Source organism: Cupressus sempervirens, chromosome 2, assembly GCF_028749045.1.
Source record: "Cupressus sempervirens isolate cs-2001-9-10 chromosome 2, ASM2874904v1, whole genome shotgun sequence".
NCBI classification, from domain to species: domain Eukaryota; kingdom Viridiplantae; phylum Streptophyta; class Pinopsida; order Cupressales; family Cupressaceae; genus Cupressus; species Cupressus sempervirens.
The window spans coordinates 530,327,836-530,353,522 of NC_143119.1; the positions used below are offsets into that span (position 1 = coordinate 530,327,836).

Consider the following 25,687-nt stretch of genomic DNA (forward strand, 5'->3'; position numbering starts at 1 on the left):
GCGGAAAGCAAGCAAGGGTGCACAAGCAATTATTTATCTCATCCAATAATGGGGGTAAATGTTGAACAAAAACAGAGAAATTAACACTGCAGAAGAACTTAGGAAATGCAAACTTGAGCGCCGATATCCCAGCCTCAACCATTCTATTTATAGCTGAATGAGTAATAAATTTACAGAGCATTCTAGAGATAAATTTGGTTGTGTATTTAATGGTTGTAGTTGAGAAAAACGTCTGCACATTTTTTTCATGTGTTTCTAGAGATTTCACTGGTCTGTGCCGACCATACTGTTTGGTTTTTTGTAATTAATTTATGTTGACATCCCCCCTAAATTAATTACAATAGCTATACTAAATATCTACTATCTAAATATCCCCCCATAATCTACATATGATGGGTCCTGGCCTAAAGCCTTGTTAGGTACCCATTTACAATCAGTTATCTCCTAAATTCAATGGTTGGAATTCATAAGAATCCCCCCTGAATGACAACCATGAGACAATTATGTCACTGCTCTTAAGCCCAAAAGATGTCGAAGAGATACAAACTTGGCTTCACTTAAAGCCTTGGTGAATAAGTCAGCAATCTGGTCCTCTGTCTTGCAATATTGAAGATGAATCACCTGTTGTTGGAGAAGATGCCTGATATAATGATGATAAACTTCAATATGTTTGGTGCGAGCATGGAACACTGGATTCTTAGACAATGATATGGCACTTTGATTGTCACAATGAAGTAGAGAAGGCCCTGCATGATGTTGCCTAAGGACTGATAAGATAGCTCGTAGCCAAGTGATGTCTTTTGTTGCTTCGTTTGCTGCAATATATTCAGCTTCTGTAGTGGATAGAGCTATGGTAGACTACTTTTTACTGCACCAAGAAACGGGACCTGCACCAAGATAGACAACATAACCTGTAGTGGACTTATGATCATCCATGCATCCTGCCCAATCAGAATCTGAATAGCCAATAAGGGAAATATCTCCATGAAATGAATAATAGATGCCCATCATTAAAGTCCCTTTCACATATCTTAGTATTCTTTTAGCAGCTATCCAATGTGGGACTTTAGGTGAGCTCAAAAATCTGGAAACCACACTAACTGCAAAAGAAATATCAGGACGAGTGTGTGTTAAATATACAAGACTACCAACCAATTGCCTATATAAGGTAGGATCAACATCTTCACCTTCCATGTCGTTGCTTAATTTCAACCCCGAAGCAATTGGAGTAGATACACTTTTACAATCTGTCATTTGAAACCTCTTCAATATGTCTAGGGCATACTTAGTTTGAGAAAGATAAAATCCATCATCCTTTTGCCATACTTGTATACCAAGAAAATAGTGTAGAAAACCAAGATCTGTCATCTCAAATGTATTTTGCAAGCTTAACTTTATGTTACTAATTTTATCCATGCTATGTCCTGTGATAATAAGATCATCAACATAAAGCACAATGATTATGATATCACCACTAGCAAATTCCTTCACATACAAATTTGGATCATGTGGACTATTATGGAAGCCTTGAATTGGAAAATATTCATCAATTCTAGCATACCAAGCCCTTGGAGCTTGTTTGAGACCATATAAAGACTTCCTTAATTTGCAAACCAAATGTTCTTTCCCTTGTATTTCAAATCCTTGTGGCTGAGTCATATAAATCTCTTCATCAATTTCACCATTCAAAAATTCATTTTTAACATCCATTTGGTGTAGAGGCCACTTAAAATGAGCTGCTAATGCTATAATAACTCTGACAGTACTAATCTTTGCTACTGGGCCAAAAGTTTCTATGTAATCAATCCCTTCCTTTTGTGAATACCCTTTGGCTACTAGTCTTGCCTTATATTTTTCAATACTCCCATTTGACTTGAACTTGGTCTTATATACCCACTTATTGTTAACCACATTCTTATCTTTTGGCAACTCTACCAATTCCCAAGTGTTGTTCTTTATCAATGAATCATACTCATTTTTCATAGCTTCTTCCCATTCATGTTTTCCTTTGGCCTCTTCATATGTTTGAGGATCATTAGTCTTCATTATGGTGGTCATCAAAGCATAATTAATTTGATGAGTCCTTTGATAAATTTCTTGAATACTCTTGGTCTTTGGAGAAGGACTAGATTTTTCATCCATGTCAAAGGGTTCTTTAGAACTTTCACTAGTTTCAAAATCATTAGGATCTTCATGATTCTCAATGGCTATGTGTGGAATAGGAGTGGATATTGGCATATCATCAAACCCTTCATTAAACTTGACATCCCTACTTGTAAACACATCTTCCACACTAGGATCATATAACATATATCCTTTCCTTTGGTCATCATACCCCACAAAGATGCACTTAATGCTTTTCTTATCAAATTTCTTTTCTCTAATCTCATCTGGCACATGGGCATAGGCTTCACATCCAAACACTCTAAAATACTTAACATTAGGTTTTCTTCCACTCCAAGCTTCTTCAGGAGTAATGTTTTGCAAAACATTTGTGGGAGATCTATTCAAAACATGAGATGCGGTATTAATAGCTTCAACCCATAGAAACAAAGGAAGATTCTTAGATTGTAGCATACAACGTGCCATTTCCACTAAAGTCCTATTCTTCCTTTCAGCAATACCATTTTGTTGAGGAGTATATCTATTAGTCATCTCTCTTTTGATCCCATGATGATCACAAAATGATTTGAACCTATTGTTTACATATTCTCCACCATTGTCAGTTCTAATTCTCTTGATCTTATTTCCACTTTCATTTTCCACAAGAGCTTTAAATATTTCAAATTTGTTAAACACTTCATCCTTTTGTTTCAAGAAATAAACCCAAATTTTCCTTGAAAAATCATCAATAAATGTCAAGATATACCTAGCTCCTCCCTTTGATGTTGGATTCATGTAGACTTCTCAAAAGTGTCTCTATGTTGTTTACCAACCATGCATCCTTCACACACATTTGTATTTAATTTTATCCAAGGTAATCCATCAACCATATTCATCTTTGAAAGCATAGTCAAACTTTGATAATTTAACTGACCATATCTTTGATGCCATAACTCACTTAAGGATGATCTTGTAGTGATATAAGCCTTCTTAGCAACACTAGCTTGAAATTTATATAATCCATCATTCTCAACTCCTCAAGCAACTATTTTGTATCCATCATTAATATTCTTGATTAAACACTTATCTAAATAAAATTCCACCTTATATCCATATTGAGTTATTTGACTCACTGATAGAAGATTTTTGGTCAACCTAGGTACAAAATTCACATTAGTTATTTCCAAATTTTTACCATCATTACCTTTCATTGAAATTGTACCTATTCCTTCTATGTCATGTGAACTATCATCACCAAGAAATATTTTTGCACCTTTTGTTGCTTCTAAAGAGCTAAAGATATTTTTGTTGTGAGTTAGATGTTGGCTAGCTCCCGAATCAATATACCATGCATTACTTGAATCACCTTGAGCAGCCAAAGAAGCTATCATTATATGATGATCACCCTCTTCTTGAACAAAATTTGATTGCCTTCTTTGATTAAATCTCTTTTGCCATTTCTTAAAACATTGATCTGATACCATGAACAAAAACAGAGAAATTAACACTGCAGAAGAACTTAGGAAATGCAAACTTGAGCGCTGATATCCCCGCCTCAACCATTCTATTTATAGCTGAATGAGTAATAAATTTACAGAGCATTCTAGAGATAAATTTGGTTGTGTATTTAATGGTTGTAGTTGGGAAGAATGGCTGCACATTTTTTTCATGTGTTTCTAGAGATTTCACTGGTCTGTGCCGACCATACTGTTTGGTTTTTTGTAATTAATTTATGTTGACAAATGTAGTACCGATAGGGCACCTGTAGAGTGGAAAGTGGAATTCAAAATAAAATATTTGGAAAAATGAATGAATGATTTAAAATTTCTAATACAGTGAGATGGTAATTTTAATTTGATATTAATTAATAAATAAATGTTTATAAAAAGTCGTTTTGTTTGTTGGCTAGCCGCTTTCTCAAAAATAGATGCCCACTATTTAGGACAAAGAAAGATAGGCACCAAATAAGAAGGGATCCGATAACAAATCATCACAGGTAAAATAATACAAAGGACCTAGAAAGTTGGAGACTCCCAAAGTCAATGCCACAAGATTACAATAAGACAGGAAAAGATAACCAAAATTGTAGCTAGTTGAACTTCAATATAGAGCATTTTGTAGCTAGTTGAACTTCAATATAGAGCATAAAGGAATTGCACATCAAGAAGAAAAAAAAAGAAAAAATTATGATCATTAGCAATCATTTTTTAGAGTCGATGGTTTGAATGTGAAGCCTATGGATTGTTTGCATTACTGAATAATCCAAATCCAAAGAAATTGACCTTGGTAGATTGTTTAAATACATGCAATATCCCTTTATGATTCTTTAGCATATGTACATTGCATCAATGAATAGAGTAGTGATGAGCTCATACTTGGACCTCAATGTTTTCTTGATGGGTTATGGTATAATCCAAATCCAAAGAAATTGACCTTGGTAGATTGTTTAAATACATGTAGTATGGGCCAGGTAAGAATACTAACCCTTTATGATTCTTTAGCATAGGTACATTGCATCAATGAATAGAGGAGGGATGATCTCATACTTGGACCTCAATGTTTTCTTGATGGGTATAGTGCAATATTTTGTAAATGGGTACCAAACTTTAATGAAAAGATCATTAGTAATATGAATAAATCTACATGGATAACAATAAAAAATCTCCCAAAGGGGAGCTTAACCATATTCAGATTTTTAAAAGGATAGGCAATTCCATAGGTGAATTTTTAGGTCTAGAAACTAGCTACATACATTCAAATGAGACCAAAATTCTAGTTGGCATAAAGATTGATACCTAGATTATGGATCCAATTAAAATCATCACAAACAAATCATTATATAAATCACAACCTAATTTCTACATCAACTCAAGAGACAATTTTGATTGACCCAGGCTCCAGATATAATGAACATAATTTTAAGATGCTTGTTCATATAACAATAGATTTGAAGAATATGTTTACAAATGGTATCGAGAAAACAACAATAGGGTCAATCTATCATAACATGGAGGAAGAGGGTTTCAAGAACTTAAGAGAAGGAGAGGGAATAGGAAAGCATCTAGCTAGCATGATTCAAACCTTAGAGCATGATCTTGAGGAAGGAGAGATAATGGAGATAGAAGAAACTCTAAATCTAGAATTAAACCTACAAACATAATACCTAGATAAAAGTAAACAAGACTAGGAATATTTGAAAGAGGTTACTGGAAATAAAAGTAACTAGGATGTTGGAATAGGTGATGCAATAATAGAATATAAGATCAATAGGTTAGAACAATGTAAAATCTATAAAAAACAAAACCTATATCTAGAAGATGTAATGGAAAATATCAGAAAACATAGTCGGTTGATGAATGATACAATCTTGATTCATAATGACATTTGTGACAACTCATATTATGGGAAGAGGTTCACGATCCTTGCAATGATCTGAAGGAACAACCATTGGAAAATGAATCAAGGTTAAATTTGGAAATATCATTGAAAGGAGATAAGACATGGGAAAGCCAAAAGTAGAAGTAGAAGACATTATTGACTCAAAAATAAACCTAAGGATAGAGGATTCCATTTAAAGTTTAAATAAAAGAATAAGTAGAGAGAATCCAATAGCACTTTTCGAACCAATAATGGACAATAATTCATAACCCATCCTAGAATTATGGAAGGAAGAAGGCTTATCATGCTCATAACAACATCAATTGAGTAATACATCAGAATATGAGGAAGACACATGCCCAAACATTAGAAATATCAATCAACCATTAGATAAAAATCAATAGAAAGAAAGGAATTATTGAGAGAAACAAACATAGAATCACCAAGAAATAATCAAAGAAAAGTTACTAAAAGGGAGTACAGAGTAATCAATAAAAGGGCAAAAAAGAGGAAACAAACCTTAGTGATAAGACAAGAGATCAGTCCAATGGACATCATGTTAAATAATGAACCAATATCAAATGAGAATACTAACATGGGTATCTCAACAAGAATGGTAGAATATAAGAAATCAACTATTACAGTGGAGAAAGACAGGGATAATAGAAAACAAGGGGATATAGAACCCATATTGATCCCCCAAGAGGAAACAAAATAGGGAGAAGGAAACCAAAGATACATTCGCCTAGAAGTAGAAATAATATTAAGAATAATTGAAATGACAAATCTGGAGGGAACCTTTATAGACTACTTAGCAAGAAATAATGGAGGAAAAATTCAAAACTAGGAATAGTTTGGGGTTTAGGAATTGAAAGTTATTAGCAAGACCTATACAAGATAAAAGATGTAGATGGTCACATAAGGAAAATAGAAGATTTAGATAATGCCAATGGTTAGAAATATTTTAGCAACAAAATAATGAAAGAATTGGAAAAAGAACAATTAGAAAAGAGGAAGATGAATCTATCAAGGTAAGTGTGCAAAATGCTAGTAATAATCCAAATATCCTTAGCATTGCAACAAAATTGGATGGCTTAGAACTACCTATACGTGGAAAAAATAATAAAAATTAAGGAAGTCCTTAGCTAAGCTTAGAGTGGCTATGGGTATGATAGATAACCAGAAAAAGATAAACAATCTTAATGCGGGGAAGGGGAGGTTCCTTCCCATAGAGCCATGAAGTTAAGAAGGTGAAAAACTAAGTAGAAATTTGGAATTTGGAAAGATGAATTGGTGGATTTAGTAGGGGCCTTTGAAGGAATTGGGATTATATGGGATCCAAGGATGGCTGGCTTCACATTATATGCATCTAATAACAACTGTATTGGGGGGGGGGGGGGGGGGGGGAGTTTACAGCTTTAAAAGTTCAGTTCAGTTCTTACTAATAAACGTGTATGGACCAATTCCAACAACATATAAGAAAGTAGCATGGAATGAGATCAATAATTTTATGGAGCCAAACCCTACAGAGAGTGTCCTTATTGGGGGAGATTTTATTGTTATTGTAAATTTGAAAGAAAAAGTAGGTAGAACCAAAGAAATCTCACAAAGTATGATAGACTTCAAATAATGGTTTGGAGGGTCAATCTTCTTGATATTCCAACCTCTAATAGGGTGTTCACATGGAATAATAGACGAGATGGTTTCTGTAACATAGTAGAATGATTGGATAGATTTATATTTAGAGACAATTTATTTACATTCAACCTTCCATTCAAATCAATAATTCTACTAAATGCGGGTTCACTTCATTACCCAGTCAGACTTGAGATAGGAGAACCTCATAAACCAACCATAAACTTCTTTAAGTGCAAAAAAATGTGGTTTCTAGATGATGATTTCTTGGAAAATATAAATCAGTCGTCGCATGAAGAAAAGTGTATAGGATCCAAAATGTTTTGTTTCATACCAAAACTGAAAACACTAAAAGAAAATAAATAAATAAATGGGATAAAGATCATTTTAATAACATATCTAAAGAAAAAATAAAAATTGAACAAAAACTAAAAAAACTAAATCAAGAAATTATCAAGGTAGGAATGGATAATGATAGTTATATTAAAGAAAAAGAACTATTGGCTAAAGAAGAAAATATACTAGTGAAAGAAGAAATATTCTGGAAACATAAGTCAAGAGAGACATGGTTTTCATAAGGAGACAAAAATACAAAAAATTTCAGAACAATACTCTTAATAAAAGAAACATAAACCAAAAAATCAAAATTAAGGACAATACAGGATATGTGATTGAAAATCCAAATAAGATTGTAGAAACTTTTGTTAAATTTTTCACTAACACTAAATAAATTTGAATCTTCAAACATAACAACTCAAAATAAGATGTTATGTTCAATTCTTAAATTAATCACAACAAAAAAAGAAAAATATAAATAAGAAATTCACAAAAGAGGAAATAAACTAAGCTCTCTTCCAACTTAATTTAGATAAATCACTGGGGCTCGATGGTTTTCAAGCTTCCTTCTTTAAAAAATGATGGGATATATTAGGACATGATCTGCGGGAGGCTATCACAGTAACTAGATATTCTAGATTCCTATTAATTGAAATCAACAATACTTTTCTAGCATGAGGACTTGAAAGATTTTAAACCTATAGCTTTATGCAATAACATCTATAAAATTCTATCTAAAGCATTAGCCAACAACTTAAAAAGGTTTTACCAAAGCTCATCTCAAAAGAGCAAACATGCTTTGTTCCCAATAGATTGATTCTCGATGGTATAATCATAATTTAAGAATTAATACATTCCATACAGACTAATAAGGAATCTTGTATTTTAATGAAGTTGTACATTTAGAAAGCCTATGACAAAGTAGATTGGAGAATTTTGTGTAAAACACCCCAAGCCTTTGGCTTCTCTCATCAATGGAAAAACTTAGTATATAAGGTAAGATAAGACAATATTAATGTCCAACAAGAGACCACAACACATGTCTATGGGATTGGGAGCTTACAACCAAGAAGATAGCACCAACTGCCCCTATTTGGACCCTCAACAATCAAAACATAAAAACAAGGGGTCATAAAAAACCCTCAGCAATCAAAACATAGTTTAATTCAAACCCTGAACAATCAAACAATAAATGTATTTTGAAACCTATAATTTCTCCACTCATAAATGATACACCTAAAGGTTTCTTTAGTATTTCTAGAGGTATTAAGCAAGGGGACCCAATATCACCTTTCCTTTCCATCATCATGATTGAAGCATTTGGTAGAGCCATAAAACAAGCACAAACAAAAAGAAAGAATAGAGGTATTATAGTAATAGAGGAAATCCCTAAAATAACACACCAACAATTTTTTGATGACACCATTTAACCAGGGGAGAGTACTTTAGTAGAGGCTCAAAACTTAAAGCAAATTATTAGAACTTATATGGAAGCTTCAGGACAAAAAGTAAATTCAAACAAATAAAAAAAATTCTTTATTAATATGAATGATGATTCAAAGAAAAATGTTTTCACTATAATGTGATATCGTAAATGAAATTTTCTATTTAAATATCTTAGAATCCAACTAGAAAAAGGAGTTAGAGAAGGCCAAACTTGGAATATGATTTTGAAAAAAATAGATAAGAAAATAGAGAGTTGGAAAGGAAAATAGTTAATTAAAGTAGGTAGGACAACTATGATCAAAGTAGTTCTATTGGACATTCCTACATATCAGATGTCGTGTCTTCCCCTAAACAAAGGAGTTAAAAAAACTAGAATTTAAAGTAAAAAACTTATTTTGGCAAGGTATCACAGATAAGAAAAAACAAGCATTGATAAAATGAGACAATCTATGTAGACCTAAAGAATATGGGTACTGAGTTGTGGTGCCAAAAAGGTGACAACTCTTTTTTTTTTTTTTTTTTCTATTTTGAATAGCACATACGTGCTTTTAAAAAAGTGAATTTTTATAGATGGGCTGCATACTTGTAGCCCATCATTTTCATCTCAGTTTTTTTGCATTCCTACACTAGCAACACGTATGCAGGTTGAAGAAACAAAGGTTTTCACCATCCCCCTTGCCAATATGCCTCCTCACTAGCAAAATTCGAGATCACAAGCACGCCCATGTTGATGCCGTATGTGATCTAAACTTCATTTTGCATTGTTTGATATGTTTTTCATATTGTTTTGTAGGTTTTTAATATTGTTTTGTAGGGGTTTTACAATTTTTATTTAGATTTGTTTATTTATTTGGATTTCAATTGATTTTTTATCAGGAAATGTCCATAATCAATCAACAAATGCACAAGAACCTCAAAACCCTCAAGAAACTCAAAACCAAAACCCTCCCCAAGAAGAACAACAAATTCCATAACCCAAACCAATTGCAAGACCTCCGCCAGGCACACAAGAAAATATAATAAATGAAATAGGGAGAGGCAAAACTGAATTAGAAGGACTCATTGCTCGGTTGAAAGAATCTGGACAAACCAATCCAATGAAGGCTCAATTGGCATCATCCCTCGAATCCATTAAGACCTAGATAGCCTCAGTTAGTGGTCAGTTAGATATTTGGTGGGTTAAGAGGGATGAGAAAAAAAGATTTTATGCAAATAAATTATCATATGAAGATGTTAAAAAAAAAGAAATACCAAAAGGTAGAATATGTGCATTATTTAGAAAATCCGGTGAGCAAAATACTGTTAGAGAGGGTACTAAACGGTTCCCCATCCATTGGTGCATACACGATGCTATTAGAAATAATTTTTGGGATAGATGGTGGATGGTTTTTTATGCCCCTCCTTGCAACAATCACGAGGTCCCCATGTATTTTTTGAAAAAATTATATTGTGAGTTTGTCCTTGGCGAGATCCCCAATTATTTTGATATTTTAGAATCTTAGGGTAGAGGTGGGGGGTCATCATTTGAGAGGCCGAAAGCACGTCGTGACCCTAATGTAGTTAGGGCACCTATGGTCAAGCCACAATGCGAGCATGTGACTATTCCTTCAGTTGTGAAGGAGCATGTAGAGGCCAATGCTCTAGGGACCATTAATGCTTTGACGCAAACCCTCATCCATTCCATGAGCCCATTAGTTGAGGGGGAGCATTCTGTGCATCGTGGTCACATGTGCACTTCATGCGGATCCCTATGCACATTTGGCACTCATGCTGGAGATGGTGTAGATGATGGGCTCATCACTGATCAGTTCCTGAACGACACATTTGTCATTGACACACAGGTAAATTACAATTATAATTTACTAATTTGATTACATTTCATATGTATAGTGAATGATTAATTAATTAGCATCTATTAACATTGTTCAAAATTCAGGGTCAGAGTGTTGTCAAGCCTAGCAGCGATCCTTCGGCCCCATTTTTTGTCCCCTCCACGAGTCCAGAGGTATGTATCGATTTAATCATTTAAATTAATACACATATTTATTAAGTAATCATATTAAGGATTGACAAAAAAAATTATGCATGTGCTTCAGTTCTCTACTGGACCGTCAACCTTTATTACGGACTCGGAGCATAGACATCATACGAGCTATGTATAGGTACATTTGTTTCATGTTAATTTAATTCATTTTATTATCTTTGTTTCATGTTTCATGTTACATGTAATGTGTATTGTATGACATGCAGCTCATGACGTCAAACACTCCTCATCTCCGATAGTTCGTTGATCATGGAGTGGCCGCAGCTATGGCTAGCTCACAGTCATTAACTGAGGTATGAAATAATTTTCTTGGTTTTAGTTTTTGTTTATAATAGTTAAGTATCAAATTTTTTAATGTTATTTATAAGTGATTATATTTATTGAATTGTTGTAGAGTCTCATCATGCCTGATCGTCCACGAGCCTTCGAGGTGGACTTATAGAGTGACTATTTGATGACAGTAAGAAAATAATTAATTTTGTGTGTACATATATTTTATTTCAACGTATAATAAATATTGATTCATATCTACTTTGTTTGTATCAGCTCGAGTTAGAGAAGAGCCTCAACAAAAGAACAAGTGAGCGTGTCAAGAGGACCCCATCATCTCCACCGTCTCCATCCACATGATGACAGAAGATGTCGAGAGATTTGTTTCCTTCCTACGAAGGGAAGGAAAAGATATAGTTGATCTAGACATGTATATATATATATATATATATATATATATATATATATATATATATATATATAGGCAACAGTGGACATATTTGATACACATTTGATGTATGACATTATTCAACTTATGACATTATTGGTTAATATATGATATGTTTGTTCATATACAACATTATTGGTTATCATAATATATTATGTGTTTGTTAATGTACATGACATTATTGGTTATCATTTTATATTATATATTTGTTCATGTATGACATTAAATTAGATATGTTCGTGTATGACATTAAATTAGATATGTGCATGTATGACATTGAATTAGATATGTTTATGTATGACATTAAATTCAATACCTAATCTGTTCGAAACTTTGATAGAATATTGATTAACAATAAACTTTATCACTGTTTAAGCATAAGTTAACCATTTGCAATATGTCATTGTCATATGATTTATGATCTTGTTCATGTTTAAAGTTTTCCTTCTCTATCATTTGTTTATCAAGTTTAATTCAATACCTAATTAGTTTGAATTTTTGATACAATATTGATTGGCAATAAACTTTATCAGTCAAGATCGATTAGGACCTCCTGGCAATAAACTTTATCATGCAATATTCGTGGACCTCCTGGCAATTGGTCACCTAAATGAGAACCTTGAGATTTATTAAGAACTCCATGAAAGAAATCAGTAGCTTGAGAAGCTCTCCATTTGTTAGTTGAATTAAAACCTTGGATTGTAGATGGCTGGCCTTCATTGTATAGACCAATTTTATAGATATATAATCAAATAAATAGTGTATTCATCTAAGCATAGAAATATTGTTACATAAGAAGAAGATCAAGTTTTACAATTGCTAATAATCACTAATGTATGCACACACACTTAAACCTAGAAAGGTTGACCTAAAGAAGACAAATTAAGTATGAAGTCGATACAAAATCAATAAGAGAGTTCTAGCATGATATCTTTAGTATTTTTTGAATTAGAGAAAACTAAGTATTAATATGATGATCTCTATGAATCTATATCACCATCTAGATGTCTCTTTGCGTCTCCCTAACTCTCTCTATTTTATCTCACATTCATCCTCTTCTTATATCTCTATTCATTTATCACTATGTTTTTATTTCCTTTAATCTTCATGTCTACCTACACCTTCTTTTGTTTCCCTCTATCTCTATGCATCTTCTCCATGCTTAGCAAGCATTGGAGTTATAGGAATAGTGTTAAGAAACATGCTTATGTTACAAAGAGAGGTGAGAAGGCGAAAATAAGGGCGTACTGTAAGTTGGAAGCTGAAGATGATTTAATGGTTGATAAGTGGGCATATTATTATGATGATCCTAATGATCAACACATTTGCACGGAGGTTGTCCAAGGTAGAGCTCATTGCAGTCTTATGCTATATGACAATCCATATGCAGATGCTATTTTGAATAAGTCTATTTTTGTCCCTTGATTGTAATCTTAGCTCCATGATGTTTTGATTTGGGAGGTGGTTAGATGGAGCTATGAATATCTTTAAGTAATAAATTGTATTGATTTTGATTTAATTTATTATTAAAGATTTTAATGGATACAACTTTGCTCTAAATATTTCTTCATTATAGGCTTAGTTATACCATTTTTACAATATGAATCTTCATGGTCACTTGTGGCTCTTCTCTAGTACTTATATTTATAATATTTATAAATAATAAATAATTTAGTTATAATAGAGTTTTAGTCTTTTATGAAAATAATTTTTTGATGGAAGATTTTTCATTAAAAATTTTGTCTTACATTCAGTAAAATTGTTATTTGCTGGGTGCTTAAAGAGATTTCAACTTCATCAATAGACCAATGGCCTATTGAAAATTATCTTTGTTTGAAATTACTCTATCCAACAAAATTAGATCAAAAGTTCTCTAAACATTTATGTTAAAAATAAGATAAAAATTTGATCACAAGTGGTCACAAAGTTTGTGTAGAAGAAAAATCGTTGTTACAAAAAGAATATAGACAAGAAGAAAAAACACAATTAGCTTGTTGAGCTTCAATACATAACCACCATTCTTTATCATCAATTAAAAAATGTTAGAGATAGTAGAGAAAAGATGGATTATTTGCAAAGAAAGTCATTTAAAAAATCATAAATGTAACATAATCACTGATAGTTTTATGTGTTTTCATACATTAATGATTGTAACATAATCACCAGTTGATTGGAATGTGTTGTTATTATTCTATAGTAACTAGATTAAGGTAAAAATAAAAGTAAAATAAATAGTTGTGATGTATAGGAAAGAGAGATATCTCACATGAGAGGGGGACAAATCTAAGATGACACATAAGATACTTGTAAGAGGGAGCAATACTTGTTAACAAATTTACAATGCATGTTATGGAAAATCATAGAGCATCTTTAAAAGGAAATAAAAGAGTATGACAAGTGGAAGGAACATGTTGTTTTGTAGACTCGTATTCAAATTTGGGTGTCGATTTTCTAATGAAGGATTCAAGCACTGCAATTTGATAGTTTTGGCTCATGTTATCCTTGTATCTCACTCTCTCTTATTCCCCCACTCTTTATATTTCTATTTTTTCCATATCTATTTTTTTCCATATCTATGTAGCCATCTATCCTCTTTATCTCCCCCTCACTAATGCAAAGATGTTGAGCAAGAAGTGAGGTTTAATCACTTTCTTCTTCCTAATCTACCAAACTAAACTTGTGGCCTTCCTAATATCTTACTCCTTTAGGATATCATTTTTGTGGCCTATCCAAAGTGATAGGGTCATTTGTGAACTCCTCCAAGGTGAGTACTTCTCCAGTCAAGATCATGCACCTTTTTGTGTTAGGGACACTAGCCCTATTCCAAGCCAATAACTGTAACTCTTCACCAATGGCTTCACCAACCCCAATTTTCTATTGGGACACCTTCCTTATGTTGAACTGATTAAGAATCAACTCTTGGTTTAACCCTCCAATTGTCATACAGTACAAAATGTTGACTATTATAGAATTCCTTATAAGTCTCCTACTCTGATTTTCTGGACTTAAATTTCTCTTAGGTTGAATTCTAACTATTCTATGGGTAGATTCAGACACCCTTTTGGAATTTATTTAAGACTCTAAAGCCTCGATTCCCAATTCCATTCCTGTAGCACCTAACCCATGTAAAGTACATAGACCTAATAAGGTCACAGTAGGTTTGGTTTTCAAAGTAATTACTAGATAATTGGTGCATGAATTGGTGCATGGCCTTAGACCTCCTCTACTAACCAAAAATAACTCAAATCCACCACTAAACTACCCATCAATTCAATTCAACATTTTTAAATCTTTTTGGTCTCAATCCTACGTGAATACACTAAGCTATTCAACTTAGGGACTAATGCAAACCTGGTTTTTCCATCGAGACACTTCTTGAGCTCTAGGAATCTATAATTATACCCTCTTTGAATTTTCTAGAATCTTAGAGAATTCCACTGGTTCAAATACAAGTTAGGGCTTCATTTGTGGAATGAGCTCTTAACAAGCCTTTTCCTAGATTGTTTCTAGAAAACTTTCCTTAAACACTTTAAATCAAAATTAATCTATCTCAAACCAATTTAAAATATCACAATAACACAAAGGATCTTCAAAAAATCAACTTAGTTTGTAAGAATCACCACAGATACGATTGCACAACTAAAACCACACTCCCTAAGACACTTCTCTAACATGTACCATGCTTACTAACCTTGTAATGAGCATTTAATCTGAAGAATTAGTGGCCACCAAGGAAGAAAGTTATGAAAATAAGTGTTAAAGTTGAGGGGACAGACCTATAGCAGGAGATTTTTCTTAATAATGATAGTGTTTGAGTTTGGGAACATGCTTTTGATGAAAAAACATTGATGTTTGCATCTTTAATTGGTTAGAAAAGTGTTGACACGTGTGGGATTGACCAAGCCCTAGGAACAAGGGTTCTGAAAGGGTGAATTGGGGCTTTTGGGGTTAGGGAGCCCTTAGATTGAAATTGAGTGTGGAATCTCCTAATTTGGAAACCAGATCTTAAGTCTTCCTATCAGTTGCTTTGTAATTGCATCATTCTTGCATTATTGGAAACAAGGGTAGCGTGAAGGATCTCTAATATTTTCCAAAGGAAGGGTATCTAATTTTTATATATGTTTTGTGCAAGGATAAAGGGTATCCAAAACATCCATTTTTTCAAGGAGTCTTTTGGGAAAAACAAAAGTTATTGATCAATTTGTCTTGCTGCTATCATAGAATCGGAAAAACTTGCATTGACAACATTTGGGTACGTTGAGCATTTTGGCTTAGAAGGTATTGAAACTGAAAGGTATTGATTGGAACATGTTAGATATGCCAAAAAAAACCTATTGATGCCTTGAAACCTCCTAGAGTTGACTATTTTTAGATTTTGCCCATCAAGACCTAGAAGGGTCTCTTAGAACACTTCTACACTTTTGCTCATTTTGGGTTGTTTAAAGGGCCCATCATACTTTCCTCTGCATCAGAAGGGGACATGGCGAGGCTAGGGATAGGGTTTACTTGGCCACCCGGAGCTAACAAAGTAGACAGTTCGATCCCATGACGAAAAGTCCGAGATATGCCCCGTCAAAGATTGCAGCCCTATGGCATTTAGTGACCCTTAGAGACATTCTAGTTCGGCGTGCTCGAGAATGTTTGAGCAATGAAGAGGATAAGACAAGGTTGGGGATAAGTTTACTCGGCCACTTGGAGCTAAGAGAAACAGTCAGTTTGATTCCACGATAAAAAGTGAGAGAGATTTGGCAGTTGACAACTTTGTATTGGTCAACACTACAAGTTTCAACATCGCCCAAGATGGTATCATAAAATGAAAACAGAGTGTGATCTCCAAAAAGAGAGAGGTTATTGTAGGCCTCTGCAACATGGTCCTGTAGGAACTAAAATCACATCCTTACCTCACACGAGCTTCGAGATATGCCCCATCAAAGATCACAACCCTATGGCATTTAGTGACCCTTAGGGACATTCCAGTTTGACGTGCCCAAGAACATTTGAGGGCTGAAGGGGATAGGATGAGGTTGTGGATAGGTTTTACCTGGCCACTCGAAGCTAACAGAACAGACAATTCGATCCCATGACGAAAGGTGAGAGAGATTTGGTAGTTGGCAACTTTGTACTGGCCAACACTACAAGTTTCAGCATCACCCAAGATGGCATCATCAAATGAAAATGGAGTGTGTTCTCCAAAAAGTGAGAGAGGTTATTGTAGGTCTCCACAACATGGTCTTGTAGGAACTAAAATCGCATCCATACCTCACACGAGCTCTGAGATATACCCTATCAAAGATTGCAACCCTATGACATTTAGTGACCCTTAGGAACATTCCAGTTCGGCATGCCTGAGAACATTCGAGCACTGAAGGGGACATGATGAGGTTGGGGATAGGGTTTACCTAGCCACCCGGAGCTAACAGAGCAAATAGTTCGATCCCATGATGAAAGGTGAGAGATTTGGCAGCTGGCAACTTTGTACTAGCCAACACTGCAAGTTTCAGCATCACCCGAGATGGCATCGTAAAATGAAAATGGAGTATGATCTCCAAAAAGTGAGAGAGGTTATTGTGGGCATGCACAACATGATCCTATAAAAATTGGAATCACATCCATATTTCACACAATGTTTGAGATATGCCCCATCAAAGATCGCAGCCCTATGGCATTTAGTGACCCTTAGGGACGTTCCGGTTCGGCATGCCCGATAATGTTTGAGCACTGAAGGGGACAGGACAAGGTTTGAGATAGGGCTTACCCGACCACCTAGAGCTAACAGAGTAGACAATTCTATCCCACGACGAAAGGTGAGAGAGATTTGGCAGTTGGCAACTTTTTACTAGCCAACACTGCAAGTTTCAACATCACTTGAGATGGCATCATAAAATGAAAATAGATTGTGATCTCCAAAAAGTGAGAGAGGTTATTGTAGGTCTCCACAACACAGTCCTGTAGGAACTAGAATTACATCCATACCTCAAACGAGCTTGAAGATATGCCTTGTCAAAGATTGCAGCCCTATGGCATTTAGTGACCCTTAGGAACATTCTGGTTCGGTGTGCCCGAGAACGTTCAAGCGCTGAAGGGGATAGGACGAGGTTGAGGATAGGGTTTACCTGGCCACCTGAAGCTAACAGAGCAGATAGTTTGATCCCACAATGAAAGATGAGAGAGATGTGGTAGTTGGCAACTTTGTACTGGCCAACACTACAAGTTTCAGCATCACCCGATATGGCATTGTAAAATGAAAACAAAGTGTGATCTCCAAAAAGTGAGAGAGGTTATTGTAGGCCTCTGCAACATGGTCCTGTAGGAACTAGAATCGCATCCATACCTCACATGAGCTCCAAGATATGCCCCATCAAAGATCACAATCCTATGGCATTTAGTGACCCTTAGGGACATTCCAGTTCAGCATGCCCGAGAATGTTCGAGCATTGAAGGGGACAAGACGAGGTTGGGGATAGGGTTTACCCGGCCACCCAAAGCTAACAGAGCAGAAAGTTTGATCCCACGATGAAAGGTGAGAGAGATTTGGCAGTTGGCAACTTTGTACTGGTCAACATTGCAAGTTTAAACATCACCCGAGATGGCATCATAAAATGAAAATAGAGTGTGATCTCCAAAAAGAGAGATAGGTTATTGTAGGTCTCCACAACAAGGTCCTATAGGAACTAGAATCACATTCATACCTTGCACGAGCTCCGAGATATCCCTGTCAAAAGATCGCAACTGTATGGCATTTAGTGACCCCTAGGGACGTTCCGATTCAGCGTGCCCGAGAATGTTCAAGCATTGAAGGGGATAGGATGAAGTTGGGGATATGGTTTACTTGGCCACCCAGAGCTAATGGAGTAGATAGTTCGATCCCACGACCCTTTTCCACTAAGTTGCAAATTTGAGCAACTTTTACAACTTTCAACAATGCAACTTTGCACAAAAAGTGCAATTTTTACATTTTTCACTTGATTCAAATTATATGACTTAGAAAAGGTTTGGAAACAGTAAAATAACTTATTTTCAAATGCTCATCCCTTTATCAATTCCCAAACTCCTACAATTCCCAAACTCCTACAAAGTTGTCAGCATTTTTGCAATTTTGCTTTGACAACTTTTGCAATTTTTCGCAAATTTTGACATCTTAACTCCTAGATACCCTAAACTTAACCTAATGACCCTAAGGACATTTATAACCTTCTAAGAAACATAAAATTCTTTTTTTCCTTGAAAAATTACTTATATTGCTCATTTTTATGCCTAAAAAGTGGCTCATAGGCATATTTGACACAAAACCCCACAAATACAAATAATGAGTAGTGGTGAATTCCAAGCATGGAAAGGGTCTATTTAGGTCCAAACTAATATGAATCTAACATTAGATTCAAATTATGCAACTTTCATTGGCTAGTTGCTTCACAAACTCAAGACTAGGCTTATAGCCTTGAACATGGAAAATCGCAAACATCTCCTCACAACCCAAAGAAAAGAATCATGGATTTGGATACCCTTTTGTGTTTTATACAATATAATAAAGCCTTGAGATCTCAAGAGAAGTATGCAACAACTAAGTTTTTTAAGGCTCACTTAGGAATGTAGGCAATTAGGCATCCATTAATAAAGGAAGTACCCTACCCATGACCAAAAATTTAAACCAAAAATTGGAACATGAGGAGGATCATGTAAGATGATCACATACTAATTTTCAAGCCTCGAAACCTTCTTTGTAGTGAGTTATAGAAGATGTTGCTACAAATTTCTAGCATGCACATGGATTTTGCATGCCTAGGGCATCAAAATTTTCTCTCCAGCCTCATTCTTTTGATCTAAAACCAAAAAGAACATAAAAACCATTTTCATAACTTGGATTCCACCAAGGTTAGTTAATTTCCCGTGGTGGAATCTCAAGATGTGCGGGAAAATAGATGAAACCCTAGGTAATGGCACAAAATGGGGACATCAGTTAGTAAAATGGGAATATCTTGAGTTGTAGAGTGAATTAGAACCCCATTCTGAGTGCAACAGAAAGAAGATTCACAAAGCTATCCAACCATACTAGATATCCATACTTATATGTGATCAACTTGACCAATGAGCTGCAAACATTGAATAAAACTTAGAATTTATGCCTTTTTCTCTATTGTTTCAATTTTGTACGGCTTGTACGGATTGGTAGTAGTGAAATTTTGGTATGGTTGGTATGTATAGATTGGTAGTACTCATACTTTCTTTGTAACCTAGCCTAATCTGGCCAATTACGTCTATGACTCAAAGTGGGTGTTAGTTGGTGCTAGAACAGAGTTAGAGTTTGATCTTTTGGAATCTCTAAGAAGTGAAAAAGAATCTTTTCTAATGAGTGACACTAGATTTGAGGTTTTTCTTGATGTAGTACAAACGGAATACCAGGGAAGGAATCAAAAGAGATTGAAATATTCCTTATAATATATAGTAGAATGGAGTTGTTGAGAGAAAGAATCATTCTATATATAAGATAGAAAGTGTTATATGCTACATGACTAGGACATGCCTTGTTACCTATGGGAAGAGACATGTAGTACAATAGTATATAGATACAAAAAATCTCCACACAAGATGCTAGGGAAGATGACACTAGAGGAAGCTTTCATAAGGGAGAAGCTAGATGTTAGTCGCTTCAATATATTTGGAAGTTTGATATATTTTCATATTCCAAGTGATACACATGTACTAAGTAAGATCTGACTATAGATATGGGGTACTTTTTTTGGTATAGTAAAACCTCAAAGGAATATAGGAATTTTATTCCAAACACTAGAAGAGTTATACTCAGATGTGATGTTAAGCTCATGGAGGAAAAGGCATTTAGAAGGTATAAATATTTTCTACTCGATGATCAAAGTGAGTAGCTGATAAAAGCTACAAGGATAAATCGACCAAGTCAAAGGCATCAAATCTTAAGTATAGTTACTAGTACAAAGTAGGATCATGTGGTGAGGATTCAAAAAATATGGAAAAGTCGGTGCAACATGAAACACATCAAGAGGATATAGAGGTTAATATTCCATCCTCTGTAATTGGAAATAGGAACCATGAGGTTAAAAAAAGGTGTAGGGATACTCAAGAAATTATGGAAGATCCTAGGAAGAGTATGATATAGTAGAGATGACACCTTAAGTGATGTAGAGGTTAGTTGATGTAAAGTCAACACTTTGGAAGCACCAAACAACCCTAGTGCACCTTTGAATCACCAAGCAACTCAAACTATCATCCAAACCCTCTATACTCCACAAGATCTCTCAAGGCTTGAATAAATTTCACAAGGACTACTCTAAGACACCATTAAAACATTAAGACACCATGGGGTTAAAGGTTTGTGAAAATTGCAAAAAAGTGCAAAATGCAAAATGTTGCTAAAGAGCAATTTTTGCAAATAATAGTTGTCAAACTGAAAATGAGGTTGTATGGTGTTCCAAATATCCAAATGGAAGTTATAACTATTGGGATACATGTACTTAATATCCCCACATGTGGGAAAGGTCATTGTACGAACGGTGGACAACATTAGTGAATAAAAAGCTCAGATTTTATGTCTTTTTTACTATTTTTTCAATTCTATACGGCCTGTAAGGATTGGTGGTTGCACAAGTCCTATATGGTTGGATAGAGGGTTGAGTTAGGATTCCATTGTAATTGGTTTGAGGTCTTTATCTTGTATATAGAAAAAGTTATATCAGTTTTAGTGCAGGTAGGTCAAATTTACACCAAATTTGAGAGTTTTAGCAAGATGGAATCCTAACTTGCAAACCCAGCATGGGATTTCAATGCCACTTTGTGGAATGAAAAATAGGAGAGGGTTCTTTGAGATGGTAGAGATTCAGGGCTATACGAGCATGTCATCTATTTTTACCAGCAAGCCCTAAACTGAACATAATCTTATGTCTAGTCTAGATTTGAAGGAAAAAGAAGGATCAGGCTCCCAAGCTGATTAATTTGACCCAGGTGAAGGGTGTAAAAGAAAAATTTTGATGTATAGCAGAGATCCAAGGGGTTGAACCAAATCTATGAACCCATTTGTTTATGTTTTCCTTGTAACCCAGCCTAAATTGGCCATTTAGGACTATGACACAAAGTGGGCATAACTTGATGTTGGAGCTGAGTTGGTGGTTAATCTTTTGGAATCTCTTAGGGGATGTTGAAGAGTGTTTAAAAATTTTAAAAAAGTGGGGGGTCCTTTGTATGGTTTGGGAGTTTGACTGTTAAAACTAAAAAATGTCCTAGTAGGAAGTGCTGGTAACCGTTTTGAAATTTGATTGTTGAGTGTTGATAGACCTCAAGTTTGGGATTTTTCTTGTTGGTTTGAGTCTATAATAACCATTTTCATCTAAAAATTCGAGTGTCAAAACCATTTAATAAGTATTTTCCTGTGTAGGCCTATTGGTGGCAGGGAGTTCCTAGGTGTTGATCCAAGTTGTTTGAGTACCCTAAGTTTGAGGGTTGGGCTTGTGAAGTGGAGTCCACTTGAAAGGTAGAGTCTCCCTATATTATAATTCCATTGGATCCTTAGTCCTTGGTGTCTTCAATGAATGTATCTTCCTAGAATGACCTTGGTGCCCCTACACCATTAAGCGATGATGATGAACATGAGTAAAATTATGAGATCTGTGCCTACATGTTACAATGAAAAAGTCATATCTATTTTGAAATTAAGAACTATAAAACAAGTTTCAAGAGAAGCTTAGGCTGGAAGAATTTTTTCTATGAGATGAATACTCTTGGTAATAAGCTACCAAATATTGAAACTACACTCAAATCCAATATTTATAAGGATAAGGAAGAACTTTTGAAAGATAGTAGCTATGCTAAGTGTAAGAATTTGCTGAAGGCAAAAAAATGAAAATGGCAAGATCTAGTAGCTCAATAGATAACACAAATTTTTCAAATTTTGGCCAACACTAGTGCAGGAGCACCAAGGTCACAAGAAAGAGGCAAGATGAGCAGTTGGGACATTGATGGATCCTTAGGTGGATTGGAAGAAAAATGACCTTCTAAGGCCATTAAAACTTGTAATGATTTTAATCATGGACATGTGATCTTGTTTTGATCATAGATAGGTTAAATAGCCCTTTACTTCATAAATCACTTCAACTCAATCATTACGTTGTACAAAGAACCTCATCATATGTCACTTGAACAAACCTATCATGTACAACATGAGGGAAAAATCCACATAATTAAATCTTAAAATGTTACAAACCTATCATCAGATCGAGACCCTTTTTCCTTGTTACTTTTTGATGATTGTGATCCTCTACAATTCCAGGCATAAGATGATTAACACAAAATGTTACTTAAACAAAACATAATAATAAATATTGAGGATGTGAATTGATAATACCATTTTGCAGATGATTTTGGCATCTCACCCTTAAACTAAATCTCATCACTTGCACATCATAACAATATGGTCCACCTTAGTCATGTGGATAGTCTTGGGGAAGAGGTTGCAACATTGTATTTGGATCCAATTGATCACTCTTTTTCTCTCTCCCTCTCTCCCTATTCAATCTAATGAGCCAACTGGATCTGCTCGACATTTTAATGTTTCAAGTATTGCCTCATGGTCTGACTCACGAACTATCCAAATAATCTTATTATGTGGTTTTCCACCATATTTTATCAAGTGGACATTTGATGCAACAACAAGGTTTGAATAATGAAGAATCTTCCTCTTTGTTTGCCAATCCTTGAATAACCACAAGTTAGGGTTCTTCATAGAATATCGTCTAAGCCATGTGCCAGTTACAACCACTACATCGACATGGTACTCTAAACCTTCACCATCTATAATTGAGTGATCCAATTTTTGTTTGGCTTCAACACAATGACACAAATTATAATCTATCCCTTCTTCATTATCTTCAGGTGCAATAACAACAAAAACATGGCTTGTAGTGACAAATGTAAAAAATGCAATCATTAATTTAGAAAATACTTGGGTAAAAGTTATAAAGTTACATATTGAAATTACAAAGATATATAAATAAATATATATTACCAGGTTGCACTAGATCTGACAAGCGGTCAAAGTCAATAGACGAATCCATCTTTACCATTTCTAGTGCTTGTGGGGGATGCTAGGTGTCAATTGGGTCCAAAACTTGTATATCCCATTTGTCCACCCATTCAGTTGACTCACAGTCATCCCAATTTTCCTCTACACATGATGGACAATAGCATGCCATTTTTCATGTGTGGATACTCCTTGAAGATGCATCAGAGCTTCTAAAAGAGTGTAACTCACTAGATCCTATTAGTGTGCAACAATCCTGATATGGTGCAATATTAGTATTATCTATCAACCAAAAAAATCTACGAACCATAGACTCACCTTCCTTACCTGGACCCATTGTAGCGTTACACCATTAGACGATGGATTTTGCATCTATCAATATTGCTCCATCTTTGTACTTTAGTTCTTCATGAGCCAAGGCTCTTTTAATGCATGCGCCTGCACCATCGTGCTCTCCCTTACCATGACCAGCCTCTATGAAATTCCACATATATTGAATTCTACACAACCTGTGCATCCTACTCAACCAATAGAACATCTGTGCATTCTTGAATTGAGATGCGCAATTTTCTGACCAAATAATGTGCTGATGATATGTTATGCCCCTGTTAGCCAAATCTCCATAAAATAGTTGAAAATAACCATGCACGAACTCTGTAGAATGTGATCAATCATCGCTGATGTAAAAATGGTACTCCCTCAAAATCTTCCTATCATCCTCTATACTTGTAGGTGAATGCATGAATGCTATGTGAACAAATATGGAAACTTGTTGAGAAGTATAATACTTTGCTTGCACCTCATTTTGTGGTTGTAGTCTGTAGTTCTCTGCGAAATCTACAACCAAAACAATGGTATCTAGTGGAAACGTGTCCTTGCACAACTTGAATTGCAAATCCAACCATTGAGCTCTATGGGTATGCCTTGCATACTCCTAAATAATTTTTTCATGAAAAATCTTCATGAACTCATACATTGGAATATTTTCAATGACTAAATCAATCTTTTACTATGTTTCCCATCTTTTAGAGCATATGTCATTGTCTTAAATTTTTTGTAATCTACTATTTCATTTCCAATTGCATGTGTACTATCCATATGTTGACAAGTTGATAAAAGTTGCAAAGAACCACAAAATAAGCACGTACCATCCAAGCATGATGTCTCATAAAATTTTTGGTCATCCCCTATTTCACATAATATGTTAGATATGATTTCTCTTGAAGATCTTGGTGGATCATTCATGTCACAATCCTGCAAAACAAACTGAGAATTAAAAAATATGCATATATGCTTAAAAACATCAAAATGGTTAGAAAATTTAATATGTATCCTACAACAAGAAGTTGTGCATGTGTGATTTATCTTCACATAAAAAAGTTTACCCCTCTCAAAAAATCTTTGACTTATTCGAATTTGAGGATACATACCAATAAATTTTGCAAAAAAATGTGTTTGAGTTGAGTCCAAAAAATGTTTTGCAAGTGGGTCGCAATTTTGGCTAACAATCCTCCTTCTTACAACATCTCTTTGATTAGGGGAAACACGCGTATTATTTTTCCAAAAATCTTCGATCAATGATTTCAAGGCTTCACTAATTTCTTTATTCTTTCGCGGTAGTCTACCGCTAAATGTTCATAACTCATTTTTTGTTAGATCTTCCAATCTCTCACGCCTTAGCATGGCTCTCCTTAGAGTACCTCTACCAATTTTTAATGTTTTTCTTGTCTTTCTCATGAGTCAAGCTAAGTAGCCAAATGAAGAAAGCTTTACAATGCTTTCTTCATTTGGCTACTTACTATTGTATTCTTTACAATGCTTTTTTCATGATTCTTTGTAAAGCATTGTAAACAATGGACTATCTTTGGTGCATGATTTAGAATGCACTTTGTCATAAGCACTCATTAGATTCTTTACAATGCTTTTTTTATTTGAATCGTCCATCGTTCTTAGCCCAAGAATCTTCATGATAGGCCTAAATTTC

At 34.7% G+C, this 25,687-nt stretch overlaps 1 protein-coding gene across 1 annotated transcript; it reads left to right on the forward strand.

Annotated features, from left to right (window-relative positions):
- The first annotated feature begins 6,876 nt into the window (after nucleotides 1-6,876).
- Nucleotides 6,877-11,060, forward strand: LOC149573296 (uncharacterized). The gene is made up of 4 exons (XM_089815936.1): nucleotides 6,877-9,633; nucleotides 9,775-10,739; nucleotides 10,835-10,903; nucleotides 10,995-11,060. Exons 2-4 carry the CDS (start codon nucleotides 10,470-10,472, stop codon nucleotides 11,058-11,060), a joined length of 405 nt encoding a protein of 134 aa, XP_089672062.1. The 5' UTR covers nucleotides 6,877-9,633; nucleotides 9,775-10,469.
- The last annotated feature ends 14,627 nt before the right edge of the window (nucleotides 11,061-25,687 follow it).

Excerpts from the sequence above, each read along its gene's own strand:
- LOC149573296 (XM_089815936.1), top strand. The coding sequence starts at position 10,470 with ATGGTCAAGCCACAATGCGAGCATGTGACTATTCCTTCAGTTGTGAAG. Across the intron at positions 10,740-10,834 it reads CATTTGTCATTGACACACAG|GGTCAGAGTGTTGTCAAGCC; the intron begins GTAAATTACAAT and ends TTCAAAATTCAG. Across the intron at positions 10,904-10,994 it reads TCCCCTCCACGAGTCCAGAG|TTCTCTACTGGACCGTCAAC; the intron begins GTATGTATCGAT and ends CATGTGCTTCAG.